Source organism: Chelonia mydas, chromosome 12, assembly GCF_015237465.2.
Source record: "Chelonia mydas isolate rCheMyd1 chromosome 12, rCheMyd1.pri.v2, whole genome shotgun sequence".
Classification (NCBI taxonomy): Eukaryota; Metazoa; Chordata; order Testudines; family Cheloniidae; genus Chelonia; species Chelonia mydas.
In genome coordinates this window covers 32,064,343-32,077,058 of record NC_051252.2, presented here as the reverse complement: position 1 = coordinate 32,077,058, position 12,716 = coordinate 32,064,343, and the positions used below count along the sequence as shown (strand labels likewise).

General features: G+C 44.5%; 1 protein-coding gene across 3 annotated transcripts in view; it reads right to left on the bottom strand.

The window, feature by feature from the left end:
- The window catches only part of LOC102930118 (c-Maf inducing protein), a 183,752-nt gene extending 173,294 nt beyond the window's left edge, over positions 1-10,458 (bottom strand). Inside the window, exon 1 of one of the 3 annotated variants that reach the window (XM_043525964.1) lies at positions 10,426-10,458. Coding sequence is in view for 2 of the 3 variants with exons in the window: in XM_043525965.1 (XP_043381900.1) it covers positions 547-573 (27 nt within the window). In the remaining variant the exon portion in view is untranslated. Of the gene's footprint in view, positions 1-546; positions 757-10,290 lie in introns of those variants that run through there. The other 2 variants (XM_043525966.1, XM_043525965.1) reach the window with 2 other exon arrangements.
- Between the last annotated feature and the right edge of the window lie 2,258 nt (positions 10,459-12,716).

Genomic DNA, 12,716 nt, shown 5'->3' with positions numbered 1-12,716 from the left:
ATAATCTCAGAGTGCCAATAAACCTTATCAAGATCAGGGTTCAGAATTGAACTTGAAACAGAATCAGCTACCCACTGGAGAGGTGGAAGCTACATTGTTTGCGACACTTGAAACTTGACCAGATAGTCCTGAAAAAATTTCCTATAGAGTACAATCCTGCACTGCCTTTGGGAGATGGGCTAGATCTGGGGTTCTCTGACTGCAGACCACTGCATAAAACTCAAACACTCTTGTAGAATCACCTCCCTTTCCCAACTCTAATCACTTATTGTTTGGTTCTCAGATATTTAATTCTGCAAACTGCCAGAAGGACTTCCGCAGGTGGATCAGAGCATGGGGGCAGCAGGACTAGATGAACTAAAACAGACTATTTCCTGTCTCTGATTAGTATGATTCTCCTGCTTTCAGCTTCCAAAATGCTATTTGTTTTTTGTATTTGGTCTCTATGTTCTCCACTTTCCTGGCTAGTACAAATAGTGCTAAACAGCTAGTTGCAATCCAGTTCCAACTACTCAGAGTCAGTGTACTCTTGAGTTACAAACCTACCTTTGTTTCCTTGCACACAGGATCCATACTCTCAAATGCTTGATTCAATATAAACGGGATCTTCTTTCTATACAGGCTTGATGTTGCACTTCTCCTTCCACCTTACTCCTCCATCATCCCAAGTGCCTGGGAAAAGACCCCACCCCAACAAAATCCATAAAGCTGCCACCTTATCCTCCTTTAAATCCCTCATCAGCACTTACCTCTGCTATAGTGCCTGCAAATCACTCCTGCCTGGCATTGGTTAGGCAAGTGACATGCTGCGACTTCTGCTTTTCTGCTAAACTTTGTTCATGTTATTGTTATCTCATCCTTCCACCCCAGCCCCACTCTGTTTGTCTGTTTCATCCACCTGTCGCATCTTGTCTGTCATGTAGATCATGAGCATTCTGCGGCATGGACTGCCTTCTTTGTTACATGCTTGTTTCACACCTACCACCATGGGGCCTGATGTTTGATTGTGCCTAGGAACTACTATGATACAAATAATACATACAAATAAGAATGCCAAGATAAAATACTTGTGAGACAGAGCTATAACCCAACTCAGCAGGAGAAATGTCTGAAATGTCACTAAAACAGAGGAGGTCCAACAACAGAAAAAGAGGAATAGCACCAGGGGGAGAGTTTCATCTTCGCAGGCTAAACTGCCGCTGTGGGGAAGTGAGATTTCAAGAGGGGGAAATGCTTGAAGGATCCAGACTGTTTATAAAAGATCAGAAAAAAAAAACAGACTGGGAAAGGGGGAAGAAGGTGGAGATAGTGGGGCTATTAATCTCAGCTAGCGTGGTGATGCGGTGCCACGGAAGAAAAGATAGAATGACACCACGGATTACTAATTATGTTTATTATTAAATATCTATATTATGGTAGCACCTGTAATAAAAAGTGTGACGCACAGGAGTGAGTCAGAACTTCACTTCCTGTCCTCAGTCACATGACATGGGTCAGGCTTGTCTACACTACCGCATGGGGTCGATCTAAGATACGCAGCTTCAGCTACGTGAATTGCATAGCTGAAGTCAACATACTTAGATCTACTTACCGCAGCGTCTTCACTGCGGTAAGTCGACTCTGCTTGCGCTTCTCGTTCTGGTGGAGTACCGGAGTCGACGGGAGAGTGCTGAGCAGTCGATTTATTGCGTCTAGACTAGACACAATAAATGGACCCCTGCTGGATCGATCGCAGCCTGCCAATCCAGCGGGTAGTGGAGACAAGCCCTTAGCAAAGACTGTGTAGACTCCTGTCAGATGTCAGGATACATTATGCAGTGACTGGGGCCTTGTACTAAGCACTGTATTTACAATGTAAAGACACAGTCCCAGGCCCAAAGAGTTTACAGTCATATGTGTACACAGCAAATGCTGTGCATGGGCTAGCCCAGGGGTGGCCAACCTGTGGCTCCGGAGCCACATTCGGCTCTTCAGAAGTTAACATGCAGCTCCGTGTATCGGCACTGACTCTGGGGCTGGAGCTACAGGCGCCAACTTTCCAATGTGCCAGGGGGTGCTCACTGCTCAACCCCTGGCTCTGCCACAAGCCCTGCCCCCACTCCACCCCTTCCTGCCCTCTCCCCGAGCCTGCTATGCCCTCACTCCTCCCCCCCACCCCGCCTCCTGCACGCCACAAAACAGCTGATCGGGAGGTGTGGCGGGGGAGGGGGAGGCACTGATTGGCGGGGCTGCTAGTGGGTGGGAGGCCCTGGGAGTGGAGTAGGGGTGCTGATGGGGGGGATCCTGATGTATTACTGTGGCTCTTTGGCAACGTACATTGGTAAATTCTGGCTCGTTCTCCGGCTCAGGTTGGCCACCCTTGGGCTAGCCTATCTGACCTAGCTTGAGTCTAACTAGTGCAGGTAACAATAACAGTGAATGCAACACAGTGCAGGCTTCAGAGTACACTAACAAGGAAAGTATGTACCCAGGGTCTCATGCGGTTGTACTACTCATGCTGAAACCCACATTCTACTGTCGTCATTGCTGTTGTTACCCACCCTTGCTGGAGTCAAGCTAGGCCAGGTGTTGGGCAAAGGTTTTGCTGTGTAGACATACCCTAAAAAGACAAGTAACATGCAAAGGATGAAAGAGGAGGCATCAAATATATTTTTATCTTTAATAATTTTTATATACACAGATATCACTGAAGATATTTGGTTTTTTGGTTTGTTTTGGTAATTGCATAAATAAGTGTATTGATTGTTTCCACCTGTTCCTCAGCTTAGCCTGGCGGATTTCTTGGAAGGCAACACCTTCCTTGCAGGCTTACAATTCAAGGGAATGAGGGAAGTAAGATGATGGTAGTAGCAATTGGCTTAAGGCCTTCCACATAAGACATGCAATAGGACAAAGAGATGACAAATCCAAACAGCCTATGAAAAGAACAGACTGATTACAACAGGATATTTTACCTGCGAGGATGAGCCACATAAACAGAAGAAATGCACTAAGCAATTTTACTCACCCACCTCCTCCCCCCAAAAAAGAAAGAAAATATATCTAGTTCTGGCAGCACAAAGGGCTGCAGCTGACCACAGGAGCCAATGTTTCTGGGTTACAACAGGATTACATTATGTGAAATTTGGACATTTTTATGATGAATGAATTCGGTTTTTGGTGTGCGGACCTGGCCTATGGCTTGCTCCTTGCAAAATAGAAAAAGAAGACAGAAAGGGAGTATAACACTTCACTGGGATTTTCAGTGGAACTGAGGCAAGATTTGAGATACAAATGCAAGAAAGAACAAGAGAATAGAAGAGATCAGAAACAAGAGGGACCAGGTCTTAGAGTCAGCTCCTGAAGCCTTTAAGACCTTGCCTTTACCGGGTGTATAACAACCATTGCACCAATGCAACCCGTGACTTGTAAACTAGTTTACCTGATGGGTTAGCTGCACCAGTGCAAATCATGGTTTCCATTCAGTCAGCACATCCACATTGAGGGTTTGCACCAATTTACATGGATGCAGTTTGTCGATAATAGGGGTTTGAATTGCACCAGTTACATTGGTGCAGCACATCCACATTAGGGATTTGCACCCTCAAGCTGTATCAGTGTGACTACACTGGTGGCTGAAAACCCCTGTGTAGACAAGGGCCTGGGCTACAATACAAAGTTATCACTGCATAGCCTTGTCAGGTAAGAGGGCAGGGGGAAAATCACACACCCCTAGCGGACATAGCTCTGCTGACTAAACACCCTGGATAGACACAGCTATGCCGACAGAAGAGTGCTTCTGTCAGTTTGGCCAACATGGTTCAGGAGGTCATATTACATGCCAGCAGAAGCACTTTTGTCAGCATACACTGTACCTGCATAGGGGGTTATGCCGGCCTGGGGACACCAAGATAGCTATGCTGGCATAGGCTCTATAGTGTAGACATGTCCTAGGTCTTAGACTTGCTTCAGACCATGGATATCAGTATATGGCCCTAGTTAGTTCTAGAGTCGGGACTAAAGCGAAGCCAGAAATATTCCAAACCATGACCCCAGTTTTAACAGGAGAACAGGAAGGTTTGGGTGTGGTCCATGGAATCAGAGTACTGGAAAGAAGGATGGGTAGGGGAAGTGGGATTGGTTTTAAAATAAATATAACAACATTTGCCAAAGAGTTTGGGATGACAAGAAATACAGACACTCAGCGGAAAACAATGCCGTGCAACTGACAGCAAGGGTGTAGAAAAAAGACACACTGCAGGTAGAAATAAATCACCCAATGCGCAGAGAACTAGGAGATTACAGACTGAAACTGAGAGAGTAAACAGTTAGTTTAAAGTAAGGCTCCCCTTCACGTTTTGTTTTGATTAAAACTGCATGTAGATCTCTGTGAACCAGAGACAAAGGAATTCAGCTGGAAAGCCAGCTTACTTTGTGTGGCAGCTTCAGTTAACTTATAACCAAGGCTGAAACACCAGCTTATGTGAGGTTACAGGACAGCAGTCATTAATTAACTATAGTGTTTCTTAATGTCCCAGACCAGGAAGATAATGGATATGCAGGAGGAAGCTTGCCTGATGAGTATGGGGCTGTGTAACTGGAATTCTGGGAACAATCCCTTGAAATATCAGAGGTATGACAGTAATCCATTTCCTAAGGCGTACAGGATGCCACCAAGCCATTTTAAGGTCAAAAGAATAGGCTCTACAGTTGATGGATTTTAGCACCTGCAAATGAATATCAAAATGAGAGTTATGGAATGAATGGTGGGCCTAGCAGCTAATTATTTCCATAGTCTTAGTGGCAGAAAAGAAGCTATGGGTTGCTCACAGAGAGACTGTTTCCTATAGTTTGGAGATGCAAAGTCCAGAAGTATGTGTTTCTTCAGTAGAGATGGTTACTCTGTCTTCCCACTGATTTAGAATATAAAAATACATAGGGTCATGCATTAGTCCCAACGGTTTAAAAAAGGGTCACAGGAAAAACTGGGCCCAGGGAGATGGCACATTTGAAGTCTCAGTGGAAGTTAGTTGCTGCCACTGTGACTGCCTTTCCTAAACATTCTGCTGCATTTTCAGTCACCGGCCAGCCCCAGTGCACATTTACCCTTCCAGCTGTCCCTGTGACGGTGTGTGTGTGTATGTCTGCGTGACTGAGTAAATGTGTCTGTGTGTTGGTTTACGTCAGTGTGTGTCTCCGCAGAAGTGTCTGTCTCTGTGCTGCTGTCGGTATGTGTCAATGACTGTCTGTGAGCGTGTGCTGTTCATGTTTTATGTATGTGTGGCTTTTGTTTTAAATGGTTCCCTCACAAAAGCAAGGAGTCAGACATCTCATGAGATTGTTAGTTAAAACCAAGACATGGCGGGGAGAGATGGCAAGGGATAATTTACTGACAAAAAGAGGCAGATCTGGCTACAGTTAATCATCTGCCTCAGTATTCACAAGAAAGGCTGGGGGAGTTAACTCCAGACATGAAAAAGTCCCAGGGGAAGATAATACACAGCGTGCTGGAAGAGGTGATGGAGACTGTAAATTATCAGAAGGCTGACAAAGGAACAGAGCCAGATGTGACCTGACCCTAGAGAAAGGGTAAAAACAGGGAGTGGGTTTTTTCCAAGAGACAGATAAGAATTCCTTGGAAACAGGGATCTGCCTTATGGAGAACCAGATCCCTGCCTTTTTGAGACTCGGAAATGGAAACGGGCCTGATGCCTTGAGAGAACAGGGATACTCCGCTACCATTCACACACTGATCACTGGAGCACTGAGTGCCTGGGATCCCAACAATGAGACTGTGTTCCAAGACTGAAGGGGTGCACTGACACTTCACCAAGCTGATGGGGTTGTTGATGATTTTATTGAGGGCAACAGTTTCAGACATCATCCGTTGGTCAAGCGACATCTATATTGAACACATCATTGGACGCCGTCAGTATGAAAATAATATGATCCAGATCATTAACTGGGTAGTGATAAGACAGATGGATCTTTTTGAGTTGATTAAACTGATGAACTTCTGTATGTTATTTACCCTCATCTGTATTTTCTACCACAGGCTATTTTTGGTTCAGACATTTTTTCTTTGGGTATTCATGGTTATAATATCATTTTTAATGTACAGGTACTGTCATGGCTTGAGTGTAATATGTATTCAACAATTTATGTGTTTGATCATTTTAAATGTTTTCTAATCAAGTTTTAATCTCTTAACAGCTGATGCATTCTCTCCTCATCCTGTACTTGCAGGGACACAGACTCAATGTTCTACCTAATAGGTCTTTTCTCTATCCTACTGCTACACAGAAATACTGTGAGATTCAGAGTAGCAGCCGTGTTAGTCTGTATCTGCAAAAAGAACAGGAGTACTTATGGCACCTTAAATTTGTTAGTCCCTAAGGTGACACAGTACTCCTGTTCTTTCTGTGAGAATCAGTCACTGGATGATTTTCAGTTCCTGGATGATAGAAACTAGAACTTGAGATACTTCAACCCCATAGATAGTAACACAAGCAACCTCTCTCCCACCCTTGCCTCCTCCCAAAAAACCACACACAAACAATATTCCCCACATCCTCCAAAACATGATCCAGTACTGAGATACTTGGAGGTTTACCTGGCTACCCAGACCATGTATTTGGGTTTATACTAGAGCCCGCAGAGAACCACAACACCTGACTTTAAAAGTATAAACCTTTGATGATTTTGTCCATGTCTGGTATTTACAGGTTTCAGAGTAGCAGCCGTGTTAGTCTGTATTCGCAAAAAGAAAAGGAGTACTTGTGGCACCTTAGAGACAAATAAATTTATTTGAGCATCAGCTGTAGCTCACGAAAGCTTATGCTCAAATAATTTTGTTAGTCTCTAAGGTGCCACAAGTACTCCTTTGGTATTTACAGGACATTTCCCCCATATTTTCAGGTAGCTTTCCCCAGCCCCCACAACACTTTAATAAGTTTTCTTCCATTTAGTGAGTGCTTTGAATAGCACACGCTTTAAGTTACTGAAACAAGTTCGACAGCCATCTCTAAAACAAAAGCACTCTCCAATTTGTCACCTTGTTTGATTGAAAGTAACCACCCTGTTAGTCACTCTGATCCAGAAGCAGATACAGAAAGGTACATGGAGACCACATGATAGTAAAATCCATCAATCCATTCCTGCTGCAGTTGCTTCATGCATTATGATGTGATGTGTCATTCAGAACCATTGTTTTCAACAGGAAGCAAGTTTGACCACCTCTGTCATTTAGATTGTGGGTAATACAAAGGGGTGTGGTGTGCAAAGCAAACAACACTAGACTAGCAGCTCTTTCTAATGAGCAGCCTTTTCACTTATATGCAAGGAGGCAGAACGGTACCGAGTCAGGAGACCCTAAGTCTATTCCTGTTTTGGCCATTGATTCACTTTGTTACCTTAGCCAAGTTCGTTAACCTCTTTGTGCTTCAGCTTTCCAACTGTTGAGTAAGGAGAATAAAGCTGCTTATCCACCTTTTTTTTAGGCCTTCTGAATTCTATGTAGTGTGATATAACTAAAGTGGAGCAATGTGGGAAAATTAAGAACATTATATTGATTTCATTTTTTCTTTAAAACTAATTAACTAGGTTTACTGTAACAGGGATCAGAGTAGGAGCCGTGTTAGTCTGTGTCCGCAAAAAGAACAGGAGGACTTGTGGCACCTTAGAGACTAACAAATTTATTTGACCATAAGCTTTCATGGGCTAAAACCCACTTCATCGGATGCAAATTCTCAAGCTGGTCTCATTTCTGTTTACTACAGAACTATAAATCTAAAGCGACAAGAATGCAGATGGGTTTTATTTCTCACTTTGTGTAATGACAATGGGGGTGGAGAATATGTTTTTCCAGGAAGAATTTACATCAGAGAGTTTGTTAATGGAATCTCAATGAGTTAAATAAAAGCCACATTTTAATTGGATTATAGGAGGTGACAGATATAAGTCACCTTGCTTTATGCACTGCTGGAAGGCATGAAGATACCTTAGTGAGGAGTACCATATAAGAGCTTGAATAGAGTAGAATAATACTGAAAATAGAAGATGGTGGATGAGGCTCCAGATGAAACTTGAACTTGCTAAAACGAGCAATTCCGCCCCCCCCCTTGGGTTTTATTACTTACAAGTATTTTTGAAAGTTATTTCAGCATTTAACTAGAGCAGCTCAGGCCAAATTCCATTTTGGGTTCCTCTGAAATTTTCTACTTAATCTCAGCTGGATAACAAGTGGCCAATAAACTGCAGTTTGGAAGCCCTGGACTTCTCATACCCTATGTAGGGCTATAGTGGGAACGGTATATTCTGTCATCTTGCCATGCCTCCTGCCAAGTTATCTTCAGCATGATGCCCATGAGTCCTCCAAGCCTACAGCTAAGCATGAGCACTATCCACTATAGAAACCCTATAGTGGTAGAGTGAAGGGAGCACTGGCTGGCTGAGGAAAGAAGAGTTTGGAGGGAGGTCATAGAGTCACAGAGGTTGAGGCCAGGAGGGACCACAAGATTATCCAACCCACTCTCCTGTACGTCATAGGCTACCGAACACTATCCAGCGACCCTCATACCCAGCTCAACAACCAGAACAAAACCAAAGTATTATAGCCCTCAGGAGACTAAACCTGTGTGCCACTGGCTGGGAACAGAAGGGACCAAGGTGCAGCATTGCAGCATTGGTGCAGGGAACCAATTCAGCCCCGGTCTCCATTTAAATTTAGATCAACTCAGCTGTGTTGCTCAGAGGTGTGAAAAATTCACACCCCTCAGGGCCATAGTGAAGCTGCCCTAACCTCTGGTGGGGCGGCAGCTATGTGGATGCAAGAATTCTTCCACAGACCTATCTACCCCCGCGTGGGGAGCTGGCTTATGTCCAGTGATGGACAAAATCTTCCATCGCTGTAGGAAGTACCCGTAGTGTAATCATGCCCAAAGCGAGTGTGTTTCCTTGTAAAAACAAGGTGTCAAGAATGCTCTGCCCCTTTAAAGTCTAGACATGAACACAACAGACTATCCCACAGGAACTAGCCCATTGTAAAGACTGTCAAGGAGAGATGGGCCCAGAAGAAACCCCTGGATCTGAACGCCCCCAAACTTTGGGAGGGTTCGTATCTGGAGTGGAGTTTTGTGGCTATGCCCCAGATCAGTGGTGGGCAACCTGTGGCCCATCAGGGTAGTCTGCTGGCGGACCATGAGACAGTTTGTTTACATTGACCATCTGCAGGCATGGCCGCCTGCAGCTCCCAGTGGCCGGGGTTACTTCATTCATAATTCGGGAGAGTTCCCCCTCCCACCAAACCCTCTGCATTCTCCCCACAGCTCCCTACCTGGGACCCCTCCCCACAGGTCATCAGTCTCTAATGAGGCTCATCAGCATTCCTTCCAAGAACACCTGCTAAGCCACCCATCCTAGTTAGCAGAAAGCAGGCATAGCTGGCTGCTTGGGGCGGTGCTTTTAACCCTATCTCTGCTCCTGTTCCTGGAACTGCAATCTGTCATGCCTAATCATATGTAAACAAATAAAAATGCCTCTTTTATACAGCCGTAGAGAAGGAAACAAAGAGGGTGTTTAATCAGAATGACTGGAACATGCCCCCATGGCAAAAGACAGCAGCCTAGTAAAGCAGTTGTCAAAATTCTCAAAAAGGTGAAGTTGCCTTAAATAAATGTATAATTAAAATGGATTCCCCTCCCTTTTCTTTAGCTTTGATTGTGTTACTATGTGGTGGTGGAGAGCCACACTTTGGGTAGCTCACATTTCTGGGATGCAAAGCGGCCTGTGTGAGAGAGATCTTTTAGACCGCTGTTGTGGTGGGAGTCCTCAGTTGGTGCCGTTACAGTCTTACAAGTTCCTTCTCTTAGGGTGCATGCAGTGTACAGTCCTTGGAGAAAGGCTACTTTGTTGTTAGTTTAGGGATGTAATTTATTTTGGGGGACGCTGTTGCAAATGGGAAGGGAGTTTTCCCTGCCTTAATCTCTCACAAGAGCCAATTTTGGGAGTGGAGTTGGCCCCTGGGAACTGAGTATTAGTGTTTGGGGCAGTAATTTAAAAGAGAGGGGATTGCTTACATGCCATTTGTAATCACCTCTGTTCCAGGACAGGTGTATATGGTGTAAATAAAATACATTACACTAAGAAAATATCCTGACTATACCACTGATTTCTTTTCCAACAGGAAACTCAGCTGCAAAGCCCCCAAATCTGCTACCTCATAGCAGAAGGGCTACACAGCATAATAATGAGTCATTAGCAGAGGAAGGACTAAGCCCTTGTGGTACCTGTCCAATTGCTGCAATGGATTACCTGCCAAAGATTGCGTTTCATCCTCTGCAGATAGTTTAGCTGTGCCAAGGGATGGTGAATGAACCCTAGATAAGGAAATCGCAGAGGCAATCAATTTCAAACAAGCAAGTCATTTAGGGCTAGGTTCTTACTTACCTAGCCATGCAGGGAGGGAAATACGTAAGCTGCCTTGTGCCTCTTCTCACACTGTGACTCTGACTACAGTGGGAGAGCAGTTAATTACTCACTTAATACTCCATGCTGTACACAAGTGGGTGGGAGGGGCACAGTAGGGTGGGGAGTGGGAAGAGCCTTGGCTCCAGATAGAGCAGCTGGCCAGAGGCACTGAGGGAATGCCTGTTTCCACGGAAAGGGGTGAAGTACCTTCCTCTCCTAGTCAGCACGAGGGGGTAGCTGTAACTCTAGCTCTGAGACAGAATTCATTCCTTGCTGTTCTGGTTTGGCACAGCTACACTGAGGGGTTCATCCCAGACCAGTAAGGGTTTCTACCACCGCCTGCCCTGTTGCTGCGGGTGCCTTCAATGCTATGCTGCTGTGGCTCACAGCCCGGATACCAATAGCCAGCAGACAAGTGTCCAGGTCACACCCTGGCCTCCACTGCCCAGTTACTGTTTGCAGAGTGACCCCCAACACCCTCCCAGGCCCAAATTTCCCCCAAAATCATCTGCCAATGTGGCAATCGGCTGTGGTTCCCTGACTTGTGAATTACTGTGTCAGCGCCTCAGCCAGTGAGAGCTTTGCTACGGCTAAGCTGTGGGACAACTCCCTGACGCACCAGCTGGTCTTGCCCGCAGACTCTGCCAGTCTAAACCTTGCCTTGCCGGTACCAATCAATCAGCACTGTTTCCCTGCAGTGTCCAGCTTTCTCACCAAACACTCAGAGAAGTCAATTGCTCCTTTAAAGAGACAATACTCTGCAGTGCATTAATTTAACGGAGCTTTGACAAACCCTCTTATGCCAATCATAGTGCTGAATTGGGTTACAGTAAAAGTAAAGCAGGTTTAGTTAACACAAAGACATCAGGTTAAGTGATGCCAAGTATAAGGAATCAAAATATAAAGGCTTACAAGCAAACAAACGTTAAAAATACACTTGTAAGACTAAAACTTAATTTTAGCAAGTTACTATCTTTGCCTAAGAGGGTTTCTCACAAAGATTCAGTTCCCAGAGACTTCAACCCCCTTCTGTGAGTTCAAGATCTCTGGCCCCTTGAATCCCCCAAGTGCTGGATACCAAAATGGCTTTCTGTTTCTATCTCCCAACGTCACAAGAGGCAGGAAGGCGTCTGGCTTTTCTTCCCCTCCTGTTGACTTCCCATCTCCCTGCTGATTAATATATAAATAGGGCTTACATTGTTTTGATTCTACAATGCTTAATTTACAGTTTCAGAGTAGCAGCCGTATTAGTCTGTATTCGCAAAAAGAAAAGGAGGACTTGTGGCACCTTAGAGACTAACAAATTTATTTGAGCGTAAGCTTTCATGAGCTACAGCTCACTTCATCGGATGCATGTTAAGTGATGCCAAGTATAAGGAGTGGAGACAGGTAGATAGCTACAGTGGAGACAGGTAGATAGTTACCTTCTCTTCTGTCTGGGAGAAAACCTGTTTCTCCATGTGTTTGGTCAGACTTTAAAGCATAATATCAGTGAGTATCCATAAGTCCTCCTATGATGGTTCATACTGATATTAATCATCAGTGGATCTCAAACTTTCATAAAAGACCTTACTTGATACACTTTTATAATACAATAATATTGTATATAATCAATTGATTCAATTGCCTAGTCTTTGAAGTTCAGCCCCACCCCTATCTTTACAACCTTTGAAATGTATTCTTTGAAAAGTAAGCCCAGCCCAAGCTTCTCTCTCCTGCTGGGGTGTAGAGGTCATGCAGGCTCGATAACTTTGTTTACCTAATATGTAAATGTACCTTCATTGCTCTGCCTGATGACCAGGCTCGTCAGCAAGCAAATACACATTCCTTTGTCTAAAGCAGACTGTGTTTATACATCCGATGAAGCGCATCCGATGAAGTGAGCTGTAGCTCACGGAAAGCTTATGCTCAAATAAATTGGTTAGTCTCTAAGGTGCCACAAGTCCTCCTTTTCTTTTTGCGAATACAGACTAACACGGCTGTTACTCTGAAACCTGTGTTTATACATTGCTTGCCAAACACATCTTAATACAATTCTGGCACATATTTATGTATCTTTGTACACACCCCATATGTGTACCATGCAATGATGTTCGGGACTGGTGTGTTACCAGTTTGTATATGACACTTTATATGATACCTTTTCACTCTAGATGATGACAAGTGTGTTAGGTGTAGTGAGTGTCAGGCCTGACAAGAGTCGCTGACACAGAGTAGCAATCACCAATGGGCCTCTGTGTCACAGATGCATTGTCCCCTCTTCAGGGCAG